The sequence below is a fragment of the Rhinopithecus bieti genome, unplaced genomic scaffold (genome assembly GCF_001698545.2).
Source record: "Rhinopithecus bieti isolate Rb0 unplaced genomic scaffold, ASM169854v2 scaffold_5840, whole genome shotgun sequence".
Lineage (NCBI taxonomy): Eukaryota > Metazoa > Chordata > Mammalia > Primates > Cercopithecidae > Rhinopithecus > Rhinopithecus bieti.
In genome coordinates, this window is record NW_016804838.1 from 277,843 (window position 1) to 298,914 (window position 21,072).

A 21,072-nucleotide genomic window follows, 5' to 3' on the forward strand; every position below is an offset into this window, starting at 1 on the left:
AAAAAAAAAAAAAAAAAAAACTTTGAATAATTTTTTATGATGTTTTATAATCAGGCAATTCCATTTTTTCAAGTCTGTAGTCAGTCTGTAAAAGTTTTTTTAGAGACAAGGTCTCACTCTGTTGCCCAAGCTGAAGTGCAGTGGTGTGATCATAGTCCCTGGGCTCAAGCCATCCTCTTGAGTAGCTGGGATTACAGGTGCATACCACCATGCCTAGGTAATTTTTAAAAAATTGTGTGTAGAAACAGGGTCTCATTATGTTGCCGTAGGCTGCTCTTGAACTCCTGGGCTCAAACGATCTTCCCACCGTGGCCTCCTAAAGTGTGGGGGTTATAGGTGTGAGCCTGAGCCACTGCACCAGCCTGTGTGGTCTGTTTTTAGTGTCTGTTGTTCCTGCTGCTTCACCCTCCTGGCTCCTTAGTTTCTCGTGTGCTTGGCTGGCTGTGGCAGTGTTCAGCTCATTACTTTTGAAGAATTATTTGTAGGGGTTCCTAGATGCCAAAGACAAAGCACCTTCCTTCAGAGAGGGTTTGTTTCTGCTTTTGCTTGGCAGGTTTTGGGTCTGTGCAGCCTGGGAGTGACCAAGTTCATAGGATGAAATTCTGTGAACCTCCCGGGCAGCAAGTCAGTACAGGGCTGTGTAGGCCTGATCAAGGGTCATGATTTATCAGGAAAGTGTTTTTTTTTTTTTAATATTATTCTTCTGTATATTTTTGAGAGACAAGGTCTCGCCCTGTCACCCAGGCTGCAGTGCAGTGGTGCAATCGTGGCTCGCTTGCAGCCCTGACCTCCTGTGCTAAAGGGATCCTCCTGCCTCAGCCTCCCAAGTAGCTGGGACCAGGTGTGTACCACCATGCCTGGCTAAATTTTAAAAATTGTTTTGTAGAGACAGGGTCTCACTGTGATGCCCAGGCTGGTCTTGAACTCCTGAGCGCAAACAATTCTCCTGCCTTGGCCTCCCAAAATGCTGGGGCTACAGGCATGAACGCCTGCGCCGGGCTCCATTTTGCTTTTTTCTCATTCTGTTCAACCACTTCCCCTGCAGTCTTCGGGGCAAGTTGGTTGGGACAGGCTTGCTTCTGGCCCTGACTCCTAAGATGTGGCCGTGTGGGGGTCTCCTGGATTCCTCACTCTGGGTGGGCTGGGAAGCTTGAGGCCAAACCTGCTGGTAGGGCGAGGGCTGTCGGCCAAGAGCGGCGCTGGGCTTGGTGCTGCTCAGCCCCCAGGGCAGGCTCTTCCCTTGCTCTTGACGCTCTTCAGCGTTGTTGTTTTTCTGGGACAGAGCCTCACTCTTGTCTCCCAGGCTGGAGTGCAGTGGCGCGATCTCGGCTCACTGAAACCTCCGCCTCCTGGTTCAAGCAATTCTCCTGCCTCAAGCAATTCTCCTGCCTCAGCCTCCCAAGTAGCTGGGATTACAGGCGCCTGCCACCACGTCCAGCTAATTTTTGTATTTTTAGTAGAGACAGGGTTTCACCATTTGGCCAGGCTGGTCTCCAGCTCCTGACTTCAAGTGATCTGCCCGCCTCAGCCTCCCGTAGTGTGGGATTACAGGTGTGAGCCACCGCGTCCGGCCTCTTCAGCATTTTTCTTCGGTGTTTTTTGGCCCAGCGTTTGTGGTGTTTTCACTGGGCGCTGGGTCACGTGGCCTAGCCCATCGCTGCTGGGTGGAGGCCCCTTCTCCTGGATCTGCCCTAATCAGGACTTGCCAGCTTCACTGGTGCTCCTCCCACCAAGGCTGCCACTCACTGTCCTCCCACCACCAACCCAGCCATCAGTTCTCATTGCCCCTCTCGCCTATTGCCTCTGGCACAAGCCTGGCCTGTGATGCTGCTCCCACACCCCCTTCTTGCCTACCCTCCACCTTCAGCCCCTGGTGGGGCTCCTCACCCCTGACCCCGGAATGGCTGGGGCAGCCCTGACTGCTTCTGCCAGACTCTCTCTGGGTGGCAGTGCTGTCTGGATCAGTGGGTCCTCTTCATCCACGTTTTCTGTTTTCTGCTCTCTGCTCTGATCCCACTCCAACTGCAGTCACCTGTGTGCCACCTGCCTGTGGTCCTGGGAGCCCGAGGCCAGCCCGGCTGCCGCATCCTGCTCTTCCTGCCTCCAGGTCTCAGATAGGAGTCACTCGCCTCTTTGTGCCACACCCACATCTAAACCATGTAGAACAGGCCTATGAGGATGGCCCTGGTGTCCCGTGTACTCGTGGGCTCAGTCCAGCTCTCCAGGGCCCTGGTCAGCCCTGGCTCCTGCCCTCCTGCAGCTGGGGTGACTTCCCATGTGGCACTCTTGTCCCACTTCCTGGGGCTTCCCACCCACTCTGAGCAAGATGCCAAGTCCCCACTGCTAGACCCTCCAACACCACCGACACCTCCCACAGCCTGGCCTCTGCGCGTCTGCAGCCACCGCCAGACCCTCCAACACCACCGACACCCTGGCCTCTGTGCGTCTGCAGCCACACCCCATCATGGCGCTTGGGTCACAGGCCTCGAGGTGTTCCTGTGTCACCCAGTGCAGGTGTCTGCCTCCAGCCTCTGCACTTGTGAGACCTTCTCTCTGGAAAATTCTTCTCTGATACCCACGTGCCTTCACATTGCTTCCCCATCTCGCCCTGAAAGATGGGCAGGGCCCCCCTCCTGCTGCAGCATCTCTGGGGCTGGACACCTGTGGACACCTCCACTCAGTTCCTTTCCGTCTTTGTCCTTGAGGGTCGGCTTCCCCAGGGCAGGGGCCTTGCTGGTAGCCCCCCAACTGTGGAGCACCGCAGGGAGCTCAGGGTGTCTGGTAAACGCCTGTTGGATGAGGTCCTGCGTGCAGGGAAGACCTGAGTGCTGATTGTGTTAAGAGAAATGCAGCCATTCCCAAAGGCTGCCTGTTGCTGGCCCTGTGTTTGCAGAATTCCCAAGATATGCCCCCTCTGAGTCCCACTGCTGTCTCAGGTGCTGTGTGGTTCTTCGGTGCCTTCCCCTCCTGATCAGATGCTGGTGGTGATACCAGGCGTGTACCTGCCGGGCGAACCCTGGGCTGTTTCTTGCAGTGCCAGCCCTTGCACTCCTCATGGCTGCCCAGCTTACCCCACATGAGTCGGGCTGATGTTGCTGCTTTGAAGGGGGACTTGGGTGGGCTGGGCTTGGCTCTGTGCAGTGCTTGACGTGCTGTGACCCGTTTCAGGCTGTCCAGGCTTTGCTGAGGTTCTGCAGACCTTCAGCACCTGCAAGGGGATGCTGGGCGAGATCCTGTCTGCATTCGAGTTCATGGATGCTGTGTGCATGCAACTGGTCGGGCGTCATCTCCACCTGGCCAGCCCGGTACAAGGTACTGACCCCCATGCAGGGGCCAGCTGGTCCTGCAGCTCCTTCTGCACCTCTGGACACATGGGACGGCTCAGAGGCCCTGGGGGGTGGAGGGTGCCCGGGCGGAGCGTGGAGTGGCTGTTGGGCTCATGTGTAAGAAAGCTGCTCTTCACATATTTAGGACAAAGAATAGGGTGCCCTGGTCCTGTGTAAGGTTTGTAGTTACACAGATTTCCTGATTATCTGCAAGAAGGACGGGAAGGAACTAAGTGGCTATTTTTGGTGAGTGGGGAGACTTTCTTTCCATTTCTACTTTTCTTTGTTTTCCCATGTTGCTTTCTGTAAGCATGTTTTACTTTTATGCTGGGAAAAAAGCCAATAATTTTTTCTGTGGAGGGATGGAGTTTCTCACTGTGGCCCAGGCTGGAGTGCAATGTCATGATCTTGGCTCACTGCAGCCTCCACCTCCCGGGTTCAGACGTTTCTCCTGCCTCAGCCTCCTGAGTAGCTGAGATTACAGGCACCCGCCACCACACTTGGCTAATTTTTGTATTTTTAGTAGAGACGGGGTTTTGCCATGTTGACCAGGCTGGTCTCGAACTCGTGATCTCAGGTGATCCACCCACCTCAGCCTTCCAAAGTGCTGGGATTACAGGTGTGAACCACCGTGCCTGGCCAAAGACAACTTTTTAAACCTCCTCAAAGCTTAACCAGAGAGCTGTGTGCTCCGCAGGCTGCCTGGGTCCTTCTTGGCCTCGAAAGATCAGTGGTTGCTATCACAGCCATTCCGCCCGAGCAGCCCTGATTCTTGCCCTGGAAGCTGGAGCCTCTGCTCACTCTGCCTTCCTTGCTTACTTCTAGAGAGTGCGTTTTACGTCCTCATCGAGACTTCAGGCTCCAACGCAGGCCATGATGCTGAGAAGCTGGGCAGCTTCCTGGAGCACGCACTGGGCTCCGGCCTGGTGACTGACGGGACCATGGCTACCGACCAGACGAAAGTCAAGGTGCCCCATGTTCTGCTTGCAGGTCCCCTCTCTGTCCGTCAAGTCCAGCCTTGTCTCGGGATGCCTGGAAGGGTCATTGGTGCAGCCTAAGCAGTGCGGGGTATGGCTGAAATGTGACTGGGTTTCACGGCTTTAAGAGAGTAATCTCTTTGGATGGAAAATGTATTCCTGGTGTCTAGGCCATTTTCATTAATATTTAAAAACTACTTCTTCCCCACCGTGTCCTTCCCCAACCTCATGCTGTGGGATGAGCACGGGGACTGTGCCATTGCTGGTGCCCTGCAGCCTGTGGTTCAGCGGCCAGTCAGCAGCAGCTCTGCCTAGAGTTGTGTGGGATGAGTGGAGGCAGGAGGAACCCCTGGGGCTGTGGAGGCTTAGCCCGGACCCAGGAGTCCCAGGGTGGGCAGTTTTCTGGAGGAAGGGGCCTTGACTGTGTTACCGGATTATTTGTCCTTTTTGGATGCCAAAGGAAGGAGGGTCAAGGCCTGGGGCAGTGAGAGCCCTTGGTCACCATCACCGGGGCCTGGGCTGTGGGAGCCGTCGGTCATTGTCACTGGGGCCTGGGGCAGTGAGAGCCCTGGGTCACCGTCACTGTGGCCTGGGCAGTGGGAGCAGCCCTTGGTCACCATCACTGGGGCCTGGGCTGTGGGAGCCGTCGGTCATTGTCACTGGGGCCTGGGGTAGTGGGAGCCCTGGGTCACCGTCAGCAGGGCCTGGGCAGGGGAGGAGCCCTCGGTCACCACCACTGGGGCCTGGGCAGTGGGAGCCCTTGGTCACCGTCACCAGGGCTTGGTTAATGGTAGCCCTCGGTCACCGTTACCAGGCCCTGGGTAGGAGGAGCCCTTAGTTACCTTCACTGGGGCCTGGGCAGTGGGAGGCGCCCTCGGTCACCGTCACCGGGGTCTGGGCAGTGGGCGCAGGCCTTTACTCCTGCTTAGTTGGTTCCAGGCTCGGGTTAGCCTGGGTGTTGCCCTTACCATATCCCCCCTCACCTTTGCCGCCTGACTGTCCTGATTCCACTGCTTCTGGGCAAAACCGTGTCTGCTCCCAAGGGCTGGGGTGCGGTTGGCTGGGCTCACTCTTGTGTCCCGGTGCCCGGCCCAGGGGCATCCTCTGGGCGAATGGCAGGTGTGTGATGCCGTCTCTGTGGACCGAGAGGCATGATCAAGTGTGCGTCCTTCCTAGGTCTCTGCCTGCCTTTCCTGCGTTTATCTAAGTGGACTGTGACAGTCAGCTCCCCTACATTCTTCTGCAGTAACAAGCAGTCCCCAGGCCCCAGTGACCACATGAAGATGGGCTCACCCTCCCTCGTGATCTGTGTGCGTGATCGCTGTGGCTGCATCTACTCCTGTGCCTTCCAATTCAGGGGCCCGGGCTGAAGCAGCTGCCTGGCCAGTCTGTTTTCCCAGCAGAAAGAGCAGGACGGCCCCCAGGGCTTCTCTCAGCTTCTGCTCGGGATGGGGCAGGAACGTGAGCCCAACCGCCCTTGGTGGTGCGGGCGGGGACCCTCATCCCACACTGGCTGCTTTGCTGGGGTGGCAGTCATGCAGCCCCCCCCCCACCATCCCCAGGAGGGCTACCCTGACACCCTGGCCTCCACACATCAGCCCCCACGACCCCCACAAAGAAGGGCTGCCCTCGACACCTCCAACTTCCCTACCAGCTCCCACGCCACCCCAGGTCGGGCTGCTCCCCACACCCCAGCCTCTGCACATCATGCCCCACACCACCCCCAGGCGGGCTGTCCCCAACGCCCCCAGCCTCTGCCCATCAGTCCCCAGCCCCTCCATAGCCTGGTCCAGTCCTAGACTTGTGCCTTGAACATTAATGCCCAGAGCCGGGTTCATGACCAGGACAGGGCCGGGCGGGGCTGGTCCTGTGTTCACAAAGTCACCTCCAGAAGCTTCCTGGGACAGGTTTGGGAGAGACCTTGCATGTCTGTCAGTACCTCGTTCCGGCTCATGCTCCACGGGTGGCTAATCTGGCCTTTGTTTTTGGCAGATAGCAAAACCACCCTTTCTTAGGTGTGCGGCTTGACAGGTTGACCCGGATATGCGCTTGTGTGCAGTTGCTCTGAGGCTTTTCTCTGCTATTGTCCGGCGTTGGCGAGGCTGTGGGCAGGTCCTGAGCCGTTCTTCTCTGCTTTCCACTTTGTGGTCTTTCCCTTCTGGGAGCCCTGGGTTTTTGGACATGTTGAGAAAATGGGGCTTACGCAGGTCCAGCCGCTGCTGCAGGGGTCCTGTGTTTAACGGGGTCTCTCAGCCCTGCCCAGGCCCCGCTGTAGCCTCAGCCCACCTGAGTGGAAGCCACACTGGTCATGTCAGACGCCCCGGGCTCTTCTGAGTAGTGACCACGGTGGGTCTGATTGGCAATGCCCATCCACCCGTCACGTGTCACTCAGCAAACCTGTTAGGGAGATGCCCCCTGTGCCGTGTTCCTGCCGGCTGACAGCAGTGACCAGGGCGGGAGAAGCCTTGACCCCTGAAACTCACACAGCAGAAGGAACAAGCTCAGCCCACAGCCCCTCAGAGCCCCTCAGAAGGAGGCACCGGGGAGAAGGGCAGGGTCAGGCAGGGTCATGGGGTGTGCTGGGGAGTGCTGGGAGGGCTGGAAAGATGACCCTGAGGGGTCATTTCAGCAAAGACTTGGTGTGGGGAGCAGAAAGTCTGGTGCAGGAGCACGAAGGCCCTGAGGGGGTGTGTGCCTGCCATGTTCTAGAACCTTCCAGAGATGGTGGGCATGGAGCCAAGTGACTGAGGCATGAGCAGGCAAGGGGAGAGCCCATCTTGTGGCCACGGGGACACACGGGGCGGCTGGTCTGATGAGGAGGTGGGAAGGCCCCACAGGCAGCAAGGTGCCCACCAAGCCGGCCTTGCAGCCGTGCCCGTGCCGCTGTGATGAAGGGTCTACAGAAGGCGCGGTTGCTCAGGGCATGGCATGACCCAAGGGGCTGATCTCACCAAACTAGCTCTAAAAGTTTGAGAGGGGCCGGCCCGGTGGCTCAGGCCTGTAATCCCAGAGCTTTGGGAGGCCGAGGCCAGCTCGGTCGGGAGACCCTAACCCAGTGGCGTTAGAGGAGTTACAGACACACACGCAGAAATGTAGAGGTGTGAAGTGGGGAATCCGGTCTCACAGCCTTCAGAGCTGACAGAGATTTACCCACATGTTTATTAACAGCAAACCAGTCCTTAGCATTGTTTCTATAGATATTAAATTCATTAAAAGTATCCCTTAAGGGAAACGAAGGGATGGGCCGAATTAATTGCAGCAGGAACATGCCCTTAAGACACAGATCGCTCAGGCTTTTGTTTGTGGCTTAAGGCCGGGCGTGGTGGCTCAAGCCTGTAATCCCAGCACTTTGGGAGGCCGAGACGGGCGGATCACAAGGTCAGGAGATCGAGACCATCCTGGCTAACACGGTGAAACCCCGTCTCTACTAAAAATACAAAAAACTAGCCGGGCGAGGTGGCGGCGCCTGTAGTCCCAGCTATTTGGGAGCTGAGGCAGGAGAATGGCGTGAACCTGGGAGGCGGAGCTTGCAGTGAGCTGAGATCTGGCCACTGCACTCCAGCCTGGGTGACAGAGCGAGACTCCGTCTCAAAAAAAAAAAAAAAAAAGAATGCCTTTAAGCGGTTTTCCGCCCTGGGCCAGGTTCCCGTAAACTCACAACCTTCCAGCTTAGGCCGTATGGCCTTTCTGGACGTGTTACATTGCTACAGAGATTTTGTTTATGGCCAGTTTTTGGGGGACTTCCTCCCAACAGAGGCAGGAGGATCACTTGAGCCCAGGAGTTTGAGACCAGCCTGAGCAACATGGTGAGACTTCAAAAAATAAAAAATTGGTGGTGGGGAATTGGGGGAATTTTGGACACTGGCTAGATTCCCAGTGATGGTGAGGAGTTGTTATTTTTTTAAGTGTGAGTGTGGCATTGTGGTTATGTCAAAAAAACAGAGTCTTTTTTCTTTTTTTTGAGACAGAGTCTCACTCTCACCCAGGCTGGAGTGCAGTGACACAGTTGCAGCTCACTGCAGCCTCGACCTCCTGGGCTCAAGCGATCCTCCCGCCTCAGCCTCCTGAGTAGCTGATTCTACAGGTGCCCACCACCAAACCAGCTGATTTTTATTTATTTGTTTTTTATTTTTATTTATTTTTTTAAGACGGAGTCTCTCTCTGTCGCCCAGGCTAGAGTGCAGTGGTGCAATCTCGGCTCACTGCAAGCTCCGCCTCCCAGGTTCATGACATTCTCCCGCCTCAGCCTCTGGAGTAGCTGGGACTACAGACGCCTGCCACCACGCCCGGCTAATTTTTTGTATTTTTAGTAGACATGGGGTTTCACCGTGTTAACCAGGATGGTCTCGATAACCTGACCTCGTGATCTGCCTGCCTCGGCCTCCCAAAGTGCGGGGATTACAGGCGTGAGCCACCAGGCCCGGCCGATTTTTATTGTTTTTAAGAGACGGGGTCTCCCTATGTGACTCAGGCTGGTCTCAAACTTCTGGGCTCAAGTCATCCTCCTGCCTCAGCCTCCCAAAGCTCTGGGATTACAGGTGTGAGCCACTGCGCCCAGCCAAGTCTTTCTCTTAGAATTTCCTGCCTCTGGAGGGGCAGGTGCTGGGCTTGAGCCCTGGGTGGGACCCTGCAGGGGAGAGGTGGTCCTGCAGCCCAGAGAGGATGGCTCTGTCTTCTTGTGGTGCAGATCTCCACAATGAAAGCTGGAAGCAAGGAAAAGCCCAGCAAACCACAGGCCAGTTGATCTGAGCCCCAGGATTTGGCCCCAGGTTCCACTTTAGCCGCCAGCACCATCTGTTCCTCTTCAGAATCCTTCCTCCCTCTTGGCCTGACTGCCGTGTCCCTCCTCCCCCACGACCCGCCCACCATGTCCTTCCCTCCCCCACGACCCGCCCACCATGTCCTTCCCTCCCCATGGTCCGCCTGCCGTGTCCCTCCCTCCTGCCCCGACATGCCCCTTGAGCTGCCTGGGCCCTGCTGTCTTCCCGTCTGCCTGGGTGGCTCTTTGTGCCCCCTTCCCTACCCTGCCCTTCTCTGGTTCAGGGAGCGTCCAGGGCCCATCCTCGTCCTCAAGGCCTTCCCTGGCCCTTGCCACTCTGTGCCGTGACATGACCTGAGGGTGCAGGGTGTGCGCCTCCCCCTTCCATCGTCACTGCCCCCCTCCTATGAGGTGTCCCAGCCGCCTGATTGCCGGAGTCCCAGGGTACTCGGTGCTGTCGTGGAGCCTGGAACATTCACTGTCCGGGATCAGTTCCGAGGTCGGAGCCACACCTGGTCTGGGGCATTTGCTGTCTGGGATCAGAGCCACACCTGGTCTGGGGCATTTGCCGTCCAGGGTCAGCGCCACACCTGGTCTGGGGCATTCACTGTCCTGGGTCGATTCCAGGGTCGGAGCCACACCTGGTGAAGATACAGAACTTGCCACTGCCCTAACCCCGTGTGGTGTGCCCCCTCTCCCTGGGTGCTGTTCCCATAGCCAGCCCTTGTCTCATCTCGTCTCATCCTCTAGATGCTGTGGGCCCTGAGGGAAAGGATCACAGAGGCGCTGAGCCGAGACGGCTACGTGTACAAGTACGACCTCTCCCTCCCCTTGGAGCGACTCTACGACATCGTGACTGACGTGCGCGCCCGCCTTGGCCCACACGCCAAGCACGTGGTGGGCTACGGCCACCTGGGTGAGCGGCACCCCGGGGCCACCGTCCTGCGTGTGCTGGGTGGTGGATGCCATGGTCACCGTCGCCCCGCCAGGCTTCGAGGCAGGGCAGATTGACCATGGTCTCTGGCTTAGCATATCTCTGGTAGACACTGGCAGGACCACGGTGTCTAACAGGGAAGGGAAAATCCTAATCATTGTCACACTCATTTTGAGTATTTTGGAAAAGACTGCCATTGTGCACTTTTGATGGCAGAGCGCATGGCTGAGCTTGCCAGAACATTCTGGGATCTTCACTGGGATGCACGGTTGGAGGCCATCAGCCTTAACCCCAGAGGCCAGGACACGGGTCTCAGGGGGCTCCTCTCACAGGGCCTGGCCCCGAGGCCTTTTCTGTGCTTGATTTGCAGCCCCCAGCTGCTGCCACCCTTTCAGATGGGAGGATTTCAAAACCACGTTCAGATCATCTTTTTTTGTTGCAGAAAAATCATGCTTTAACATGCAAGCTGTTAATTCATAGGAAGAAAATGTTTCAATCCTATCAGTTCTTTTTTTTTTTGAGATGGAGTTTCGCTCTTGTCACCCTGGCTGGAGTGCAGTGGTGCAATCTTGGCTCACTGCAACCTCCACCTCCCGGGTTCAAGCAGTTCTCCTGCCCCAGCCTCCCAAGTAGCTGGGACTACAGGCGTCCACCACCAGGCCTGGCTAATTTTTGTATTTTTAGTAGAGACAGGGTTTTAACATATTGGCCAGGCTGATCTCAAACTCCTGACCTCCGGTGATTCACTCTCCTCAGCCTCCCAAAGTGCTGGGATTACAGGAGTGAGCAAGCATGCCCGGCCGTTTTCCCATCAGTTCTTGGGAGCCTTGGAGCGAGGCATCTAAAAGGCCAGCTTATAGGGCAGGGGTGGGGGCAGGCTGGGGATGTAGAGCGTGTGGGAATAATATGTATTATTTACGAAGGGCCTGTGCCGTCCCAGGCACCATTCTGAGCACTTGATGTGCAGAAACTTCTGTGCACAGCAGCTTTTAGGACTGGTGCTGTCGCTTCCCTTTTACACACATGTGAACAGGTTCAGAGAATTTAAGTAACTTGCCCAAAGTTGCCCAGCCTGTGGGACGGGTACGTCTGGAGGATTTGACATAGACTGGATGGTAATCTTCTGTGATAGGAAGGCAGGACTCCTGAATGGTAAGAGGGTAAGGGCATGATGGGTGTGTCATCCAGAGAAGAGAGGTACGGGAGCCCCAGTAATTCAAAATATGACTTCGAGCCAGGAGATTTCCTCCTCTGCAGGTAACTTCAGTCTCTTGGCCACAGATAAAGCAGACCATCTTGGTCAGAAATTGAATGAGCCCGCTGTTACTTTGTGAAAGCAAGAATGGGCCGGGCGCAGTGGCTCACGCCTGTAATCGCAGCACTTTGGGAGGCTGAGGAGGGTGGATCACCTGAGGTCAGGAGTTCGAGACCAGCCTGGCCAACATGATGAAACCCCGCCTCTATAAAAAATACAAAAAATTAACTGGGCATGGTGGCAGGCACCTGTAATCCCAGCTACTTGGGAGGCTGAGGCAAGAGAATCGCTTGAACCCAGGAGGCGGAGGTTGCAGTGAGCCAAGATCGTGCCACTGCCCTCCAGCCTGGGTAACAGAGCGAGACTCCATCTCAAAAAAAAAAAAAAAAAGTCCGGGTACAGTGGCCGACGCCTGATTCTCTTCTGGTACTGTTTATCTTTTTGATTACTTCCACCATCTTTTCTTTTATTTATTCAACATATTAAATGTAGTTTAGGCCAGGCATGGCAGCTTATGCCTGTAATCCCAGCACTTTAGGAGGCTGAGGCTGGTGGATCACCTAAGGTCAGGAGTTTGAGGCCGGCCTGGCCAACATGGTGAAACTCCGTCTCTACTAAAAATAGCTGGGCATGGTGGTGGGCACCTGTAATCCCAGCTGAGGCAGGAGAATCGCTTGAACCCAGGAGGCGGAGGTTGCAGTGAGCAGAGATTGCACCATTGCACTCCAGCCTGGGCAACAAGAGTGAAACTCCATCTCAAAAAAAAAAAAAAGCAAGAATGAATGTTGAATTGTTTAAATGCTTTTCCTGCATCTCCCATGGTGACCAGGTGCTTGTCTACCTGCAGTCAGTGTGGTAAGTTACAGTGATTGATCCTGCTGGAAGCAGATGAGTCTGTGTTTCTGGGGTGGGCCCGAGGGGGCCGTCATCCTTTTTGTATCTAGCTAGATGAGTTTATGTTTGGTGTGGGATTTTGACAGGGGTCTTGGTGGGTGATTCTGTTCCACACTGTTCCTTTCTTCTGTCCATGCTGGATTTTGGTATCAAAATCATAACATGAATATTATGCAGAACTTGCCAGTGGAGCTGTTTGGGCCTGGAGGTTTTTTTGGGGGGAGTATTTTAAAATTATAGCTCAATTTCTTCAGTAGCTGTAGGACTTTCGAGCTTTCCTTTCTTCTAGATTGGTTTTTCTATTTTTTTCCATATTGGCATAAAGTTATTCAAATATTCTTTTGTTTTCTTTGTATCTAGCATTTGTGGGATGCCCCCCACACCCTTTTTTTTTTTTTTTTTTTTGAGGGGACAGGGTCTCGCTGTCAACCTTCTGGGATCCAGCAGACCCGCCACCTCACACACGCCAGCAGTCCTGGCTAACTAAAAAAAAAATTTTTTGTAGGCCCAGTTTGGTGGCTCACACCTGTAATCTCAGTACTTCGGGAAGCCATGGTGGGAAGATCACTGGAGTCCAGTAGTTCTGGATCAGCCTGGGCAACACAGTGAGATCTGATCTACACTACACACATGTGTAGATCCAGAGTCATGTAGAGCCAGTTGTGTGGCCAGGCTGGTCTTGAACTCCGGGCCTCAAGCAATGCTCCCTCCTTGGCCTCTCAAAGCCAAAGATTATAGGTGTGAGGTACTGTGCCTGGCATTATTTGCTGCTTGCATTATCATTTCTTCTTTGACCCATGAGTTATGGAGAAGTGTATTTCTTTTTTTTTTTTTTTTTTTTTTGAGACGAGTGTTGCTCTGTCGCCCAGGCTGGAGTGCAGTGGCCGGACCTCAGCTCACTGCAAGCTCTGCCTCCCGGGTTCACGCTATTCTCCTGCCTCAGCCTCCGGAGTAGCTGGGACTACAGGCGCCCGCCACCTCGCCCGGCTAGTTTTTTTTTTTGTATTTTTTAGTAGAGATGGGGTTTCACCGTGTTAGCCAGGATGGTCTCGATCTCCTGACCTCGTGATCCGCCCGTCTCGGCCTCCCAAAGTGCTGGGATTACAGGCTTGAGCCACCGTGCCCGGCCAGAAGTGTATTTCTTAATTTCCAAACGTGGTGGTTTTCTAGTTATTTTAAAAATTATTGATTTCTTTTTTATTACATTATACCCAGGAAACTTGGCCCTTATCAGATCAGATTTTTGAAACTTGATCAGTGGCCAGCTTGTGATCAGCTTTCGTAACCGTGGAGTGCTTGAAAACACTGTGCTCTCTGCAGTTGGTGGAATCAGTGTTTGTACAGATCCGTCAGATAAAACGTATACATCCTGTGCTCATTCTGCATCCTGCTGACCTGCCACTCCCTGAGGGAGGTGTTAGAAATCCGCTGACAGCGGACTCATCTGTTTCTCCTGTAGCTTTGCCAGTTCTGGAGACGTGGTCTTAGGGGCAAGAGGACATGAGGTTCGTCTCTTCGTTCTGGGAAACTGAATCGCTTATCGCGATGAACTCACGCTTTATCTCCAGCATTGCCTGTTGCCTTGGTGTCTGCTTTGTTTATTACACAGTGATGCTAACTTTCTTTTCTTTAGTGTTTGCCTGACGTGTTGTTTTTCCTCCTGTTACTTTCAGCTTTTCTATCCATAATGATTTAGACGTGTTTCTTGTGGACACCCCTGGACAGGTTTTTCGCGTACTTGTTTGCCGTCTCGAATGAGAGCGTTTGGCTGCCGAGCAGGTCCTACGGCCCATTATTTGGGTTTGTTTACTTCACCCTGCTCTTTGTCTCTCACTTCTTGTCTGTTTTTTTCCTCTGGTTTTTGCTCTTCTTGTGGTTTATGTTCCTTGTCATTTAGCTTTTTGCCATTTACTAACTGTTGGTGGTCGCCCTAGCAGCATAGCAGGCGTTTCTAGCCCTCTGGGTTTGAGGTTAATCAGAGTCACTATCCTCCTCCCAAACAATGTGTGATGGTGAATTCTCTGTGTCCGCTTGGCTGGGCCCTGGTACCCTCGTTTGGTCCAACTCCAGTCTGGATGTTTCTGTGAAGGTATTTTTTATGCGTGATTAACATTTAAATCAGTAGATGTTGGGTACAGGCGATCTCCCACCGCAGTGTGGGTGGGCCTTACCCAGTCAATCGAAGGCCACAAGCGCAAAGGAAGAGGGGATTCTGGCCCAGATGGAGACTTGAGCTGCAGCACCAGCTCCTGCTGGGATCTCCAGCCTGCTGACCTGGACTTCAGATTTTAGACTTAGCTCCCTCAGTCCCATGAGTCAGTTCATTACAATCAGTGTCTGTCATCTACCTGTGTCTCAGTGTGTCACTCTTTCTCTGTATCTTCCTCTAAATATGTATAATCTCACTCTCTTGCTCGCTCTCTCTGTACACACACATCCTGCTGGTTCTGCCTCTCTAGGAGCCCTGATGGCTGCGCAGTGTGAGGACCTCAGGGCCCCGTCACTTTGGCTGTCGTTTTCCCCCCGGTTTATGGTTAGACCCTGTATTTGCGGGCTTCACATCAGATTCAACCACAGAAATAACAATACAACAATAAAAAAATGCAACAATAAAAAATAAACAAAGATGATGCAGTGTAACAGTGACAGACACAGCATTTCCATCGTACCAGGCAACGTAAGTAAGCTAGAGGTGATTTAAAGTGTACAGGAGGGGCCAGGCACGGTGGCTTACGTTTGTAATCCCAGCAGTATGGGAGGCTGAAGTGGGTGGATCACCGGAGGTCAGGAGTTTGAGACCAGCCTGGCCAACATGGTGAAACCACATCTCTACTAAAAATACAAAAATTAGCCAGGTTTGGTGGCACGTGCCTGTAATCCCAGCTGCTTGGGAGGCTGAGGCAGGAGAATCGCTTGAACCTGGGAGGCAGAGGTTGCAGTGAGCCGAGGTTGTGCCACTGCACTCCAGCTTGGGCAAAAGAGCAAAACTCTGTCTCAAGAAAAAAAGTATACAGGAGGATGTGTGTAGTTCATATGCAAATCCCACGCCATTTCCTGTCAGAGACTTGAGCATCTGAGGATTTTGATATCCAAGGCGTCCTGTATCCAGGCCCCCAGGGACACTGAGGGGCACCTGCATGCTGTTTGGGGGTGTATTCTGGTTCTGCCTTGTTTAGCCACGCATAACCCTGTCACCATGTTACTGTCCTGATTCTGCGTAGCCAAACTGCACACAGCCTCTGCTTGAATCTCAGCCTCCAGAATTTTCCCTGGCATGGAAAATAGGTGACAGAACAGCACAGGTTTTACTTGTCTGGAAGTGATTTAGTTAATAAAAATGTCTTTTCCTCAGTGGATTTCAATGGTTCTGGGTTGACAGTCGCTTCCCGGTGGCAGAGGGGAGCTTCTGTCCTCTCTTCAATGTCTGCTGTTGCCGAGACAGCCTCAGTGCAGGGCAGTTCCCTTCGGGGGGAATGGAGGGGATCTGCTTTTTCTTCTTTCTTTTTTTTTTGAGATGGAGTCCCGCTGTCACCCAGGTTGGAGTGCAGTGGTGCGACTTCACCTCACTGAAACCTCCACCTCCCGGGTTCAGGCGATTCTCCTGCCTCAGCCTCCTGAGCAGCTGGGACTACAGGTGTGCACCACCACGCCCAGCTAATTTTTGTATTTTTAGTGGAGACGGGGTTTTGCCATACTGGCCAGGCTGGTCTCCAACTCCTGACCTCGTGATCCACCCACTTTGGTCTTCCAAAGTGCTGGGATTGCAGGCGTGAGCCGCCACGCCCGGCTGGCTTTTTCCTTCTTGCTGCTTTCAGCTCCTTCCGCCCGTCGTCTTTGGGGTTCTGCAGTTTCACTCTGGTTCGGCTGGGTGAGTGTTTTTTACCTGCCTGGCACTTGTTGGGCTTTGGGGTCTTGCTGGCTTTAGAAATTCCTCAGCCACCAGAGTCTCTTCAAACACTGTTTCTTCTCCCTCTCTTCTCTTCCTGGAACTCAGTCCAAGCCCCCTTGTTTCTTGTCGGCCGCTACCAGGGTCCCGGGTCCCGCCTCCCGCCACTCGCTGTTTGGATGCTATTTGCAGTGTCTCCGGCGTGGCGTTCTCTGCTGTGTGTGATCGGCCGTCAGACCTGTCTGTTAAGGTCTACAGGCCAGCCATGATGTGTTTCCCCTCCAGAAGATTGGCGTGGATATTTAAAAACTGCTTGGTCAGATTTTGTGGTTTTGTTTTTTGTCTCTTATTTCTTTACATATGACACCTTTGTGTTCTGTGTCTGGAAATGACAGCGTCTGAGGTATTTGTGGGTCTGATTCTGACCTCGCCCGTGGTGGTTTGTCTTCTTGTGTGTGTGTTTTTGGCATGAGCTCATATTCGTTAGGTCTTTATCTGTAGGTATTATTTGAGGCCTGCAGGGGAGGTGGTTTGCTTCTGCAGTGGGTGGAGAGGGTGAGGGCCCGGGGCCCCCCCCAGAACCTCTGTAATCGGCACATTCTCACCTGGGTTTGGGACCCGAGGCAGCGTGAGTTTCGGCTGCAGACCCGGGTACAGGCTGGCCGTTGGTCGGGAATATAGTTGGGTGTTGCTTAATGACGGGCATGCGTCCTGAGAAATGTGTCATTAGGTGGTTTCCTTTTGTGCTAGCATCCCGGAGGGCACTCACACCCAGATGGGACAGCCTCTTCCACACCAAGGCTGTGTGGTGTTGCCATTACCCCAGGTGACAAACCACAGCCGTCATCCACGTAATGCCGGAAGCAGTTGTGAAACGGTGCTATGTGCCTGAACACAAAAGCTAATCCTAGAAAAGGGACCATAAAAATACGGTATAAAAGGTAAGAATGCCACACCTGTGTAGGGTGCCCATCACGAGTGGGTCTCGCGGGACTGGAGGTTGCTCTGGCGAAGCTGTGGGTGAGGGGTGAGGGATTGCAAAGGCCTAGGAAATGACCAGACCCTACTCTAGACTTTATAAACACTGCGTACTGAGGCTACCCTAAACTGATATTAACAAGTAATTGGCCAGGCGCGGTGGCTCATGCCTGTAATCCCAGCACTTTGGGAGGCCGAGGCAGGCGGATCACCTGATGTCAGGAGTTTGAGACCAGCCTCAACATGGAGAAACCCCATCTCTACTAAAAATACAAAATGAGCTGGGCGTGGTGGCCGGTGCCTGTAATCCCAGCTGCTCCCAGGAGGCTGAGGCAGGAGAATTGCTTGGACCTGGGAGACAGAGGTTGCGGTGAACCGAGATTACACCATTGTACTCCAGCCTGGGCAACAAGAGCGAAACTCCGTCTGAAAAAAAAAAAAGTAATTGTGCTACAACATGGTGGCATCATAATTAAGGTGATGGCAATTTTTCAGCTCCATTTTAATGTTATGGAACCAACATCATCTCTGTGGTCCGGTGTTGGGTGAAACATTGTTATGAAGCATGACTGTATTCACATACTCTGTGGAAGCCAGGCACGTGGCTCACACCTGTAATCTCAGCGCTTTGGGAAGCCGAGGTGGGAGGACTGCTCGAGGTCAGGAGTTCAAGACCAGCCTGGTCAACATGGTGAAACATCCCACCATCTCTGTAAAAAAAAATAATTAGCCAGGCGTGGCGGTACCTGCCTGCAGTCCCAGCTACTCAGGAGGCAGAGGTAGGAGGACTGCTTGAGCACAGGAGGATGAAGCAGTGAGCTAGGATTGCTCTACTGCACTCCGGCCTGGGTGACAGAGGGAGACCCTGTCTCAAAAAGCAAAGCAAAACGAACATTTTCTGTGGATGTGGTTTTTCTCTTTCACAACCAGTCCTCCCTGGGCAAGTCCCTCCCTCTCTGGCCTGAGTCTGTGGGGACTGGGCGGGGTGGGGACTGTGGGCGGGGTCCCTGCTGAACTCCCTGCCTCGGGTCTGTTCTCTCAGGGGTGGAGAAATCTTTTTCTGTCTACCCTTTCTAGTTCCCAGCTGGGCTGGACCCTGCAGCTACCCGCAGATTAATAGAAATACAGAGGCTCATCGACACGTGTTTCATGTCTGCTTGGGAGTGGCCAGGGAATGAGGGATTCTCAAGAGCTGGCTATGAATTCAGGCCCATGTGGCGTCCTCAGCAAACAGTCAAGTTTTAGGGACGTCACATGACAGGACATGGACTGTGAGTCTCCAGGAGGCATCTTGGAGGAGGCAGGGAGCTGGCAGAGGATGGCAGGGCCTGGAGCCGCCTTTACCTTTGTGGGTTCTGGTGGAGGGAGGGTCTTTGCCCTTGTCATTCTGTGCTGCTCTTAGGCAGGACCTGAGTCGGGGGAGCTTTTTTGGATCTGCCGCTTCTCTGTTGCCTTTGTGGGAAAACAGCCCTCACCCCAGCATGGCACAGTTGGGGGTGGTGCATCCCGGTTTACCTCTGGGGCTCCTCCTCAGTGTGCAGCTCTGCGTTAAAAGCCACTGGTCTCGTCTGGGCAGCCCTTGAGCTGGTTTCTGGCTTCGTCTCCTGCTGGCCCGGAGGTGGGGCGGGATCCTCACTTGGCTCTGACCTTGGCTGTCCCCAGCCTCTTCTGTGAGCCGTCGCCTTCTTCACCTCTGAGGTCAGAAGAGAAGATTGTGCGTGGGGTGGGCCAGGGCCAAGGTGTGCTTGGAGAGCCACCACCCTGGGGGCTCAGTGTAGGGTGAGTGGACCAGAGAGGAGGCGGCTGGGAGCCAGGGCTTTGTCTGCAGTGAGCACTGGCTGGGCAGCTCCAGGGGAGATGTCCGTGGGGTGGGGGCATCCAGATAGAGCTACCATGGGCGCCACTGCGGACCCTTCCATCTGACCAGGTGCTGGGGGTACAGACTGGGAGATTGTCTGGGCTCTTCCAGGTCAGGAGGAAGGCAGTGACAGGCAGGCCATGCAGTTGCTCATGTGCTCACTCTCCGCCTGGGGAGATGCGAGTCCTGGGCAGAGGGAGTAGGAAGAGTGGGGAGAACTTGGGGAGATGGGAGCCCTGGGCAGAGGGAGTAGGAAGATCGGGGAGAACTTGGGGAAAGAAGCAGGGAGAAGCCAAGGTAGCAGCGGCCCCAGAGGAGGGGTCGGCACGTCCGGGGCGGGTGGCATGAGGGTGAGGCTCAGCCCGGGGTCTGAGGGTTGCTAGGGAGGGGATCTTGGGAGGGGCTGTTGGGGGAGGAGGGGGGTTCTGGGGGCTGCCCCGCCCAGCCTGACCTGTGTACCTTTGTCCCTCCAGGAGATGGTAACCTGCACCTCAATGTGACGGCGGAGGCCTTCAGCGCGTCGCTCCTGGGCGCCCTGGAGCCCCACGTGTATGAGTGGACGGCCAGGCAGCAGGGCAGCGTCAGTGCAGAGCACGGCGTGGGCTTCAGGAAGAGGGACGTGCTGGGCTACAGCAAGCCACCCGAGGCCCTGCAGCTCATGCAGCAGCTCAAGGCCCTGCTGGACCCCAAGGGCATCCTCAACCCCTACAAGATGCTGCCCAGCCAGGCCTGACGGCCGCTCCCACTACTGCCAAGGCCCGCTGGGGGTCAGCGGATGGCTCTCGGGCGGGAGCGTTGGCAGTGGCTCTGAGTGATGAGCCGGCAGTGGGCAGGGCACCAGGCACCTAGTTGGAGGGACTGGGAGCCCACACTGGGGAACTGCTGGACGCAGGCCCTCAGGCAGGAGCGTCTGGCAGAGCGGGGAACGCGGCAGGCTCCCTCCTTTGCAGGGCGAGGTGGGGCCTCTGCGGCCATCCTGGACGGGCCGGGGTGGCGGCAGCTTTGCCCACGTGGAGGCGGGGCTGGGTCTCACTTGCCTGGTGGTGGTCCCTGGCTCCACCTTGCCTGCTGCAGTCTGGGGAGCTGACACTGGGTGGTTCTTCCGCCTATTTGCTGCTGGTTCCCCAGGCAGTGCGTGGGCAGCGGGGGGCTGTGGGCAGGACCACGCGGGCCATGATCATGGGTTGTCGAGATGACCAGAACGCTACGGCTCTGCTGAATGGAGCCAGGTCCCTCAGGCCGTGGACGCCCTCGGGAGGGGTGACTGTGGCTTGTGTCTGGGCCTGAGTGACAGGCATGTGTCATTTCCCCCATCTTCTAGAGGGCTGCCAGCTGGGAAGACAGTTATCAGGGCAAGCTGTGCTCTGAGTCTCAGGTTCTACTTCTATGAAGAACGTGGTGCTGCGGGCGAGGGCTCCGGCGCGGACAGGGGCCACTGCAGAGTGCGTTTCTGCTCGTCAGCTGCGCTGGGTAGCGGATGGGCTGGGCGATGCAGCTGGACGCACATCTCTTTCTGTCATGAATGTCCAGTAAAAATCTGAATTGGTTACAACCTTCTCTTTGCTTCTGTTACTGGAAATCATCTTGGGAAGCCCGTCACGAAGGGCCTGTGCATCCCGTTTACAGCCCCCAGACCACTGGGCCATGGTGTAGCCGGGCCTGACGCTACTGTGACTGTCACTGTGCCCCCTGTCCCCATGCACTGTCCTGGTGGCAGCTGAGCTCCCACCGGCTGCACAGGGCAGGCCTGGGCATGGAACGGGCACCTTGTAACCCTTGGTGGTCCTGGAGGCCCTCGGTGGCTGTACCTGACCAAGGTGGATCCGTGGGCCCCTCCTGTCTCTGTGGGCGTCCAGAATCTCGGATCCTGCTCAGAGGGGGAAACGTACCTCTGGCCCACCACCCTGCAGAGCCCGCCTGCGTAGCCGGGGCCTCTGTGGACCGGCCACATCCTCCTGGTGGAGGTTCTCGGGGGATGGGGTGGGGGCCTTTGTCGAGCATGATCTTTTTTTTTGAGACAGGATCTTACTCTGTCACCCAGGCTGGAGTGCAGGGGTACAGTCAGCTCAGTGCAGCCTCAACCTCCTGGGCTCAAGTGATCCTCCCACCTCAGCCTCCTGAGTAGCTGGGAGTACAGGTGTGAGCCGTCATGCCCAGATTATTTATTTATTTATTTATTTACTTATTTATTTATTTATTTATTTT

At 55.0% G+C, this 21,072-nt stretch overlaps 1 protein-coding gene across 4 annotated transcripts in view; it reads left to right on the top strand.

Annotated features, from left to right (window-relative positions):
• Positions 1-20,424, top strand: part of D2HGDH (D-2-hydroxyglutarate dehydrogenase) — a 33,043-nt gene extending 12,619 nt beyond the window's left edge. For all 4 annotated transcript variants that reach the window (XM_017870692.1, XM_017870693.1, XM_017870691.1 and 1 more), the window contains 4 exons: positions 3,169-3,312; positions 4,152-4,294; positions 9,813-9,978; positions 19,341-20,424. In XM_017870692.1, coding sequence (XP_017726181.1) covers positions 3,169-3,312; positions 4,152-4,294; positions 9,813-9,978; positions 19,341-19,600 — 713 coding nt within the window. In that variant the 3' untranslated portion in view covers positions 19,601-20,424. The remainder of the gene's footprint in view (positions 1-3,168; positions 3,313-4,151; positions 4,295-9,812; positions 9,979-19,340) is intronic.
• The last annotated feature ends 648 nt before the right edge of the window (positions 20,425-21,072 follow it).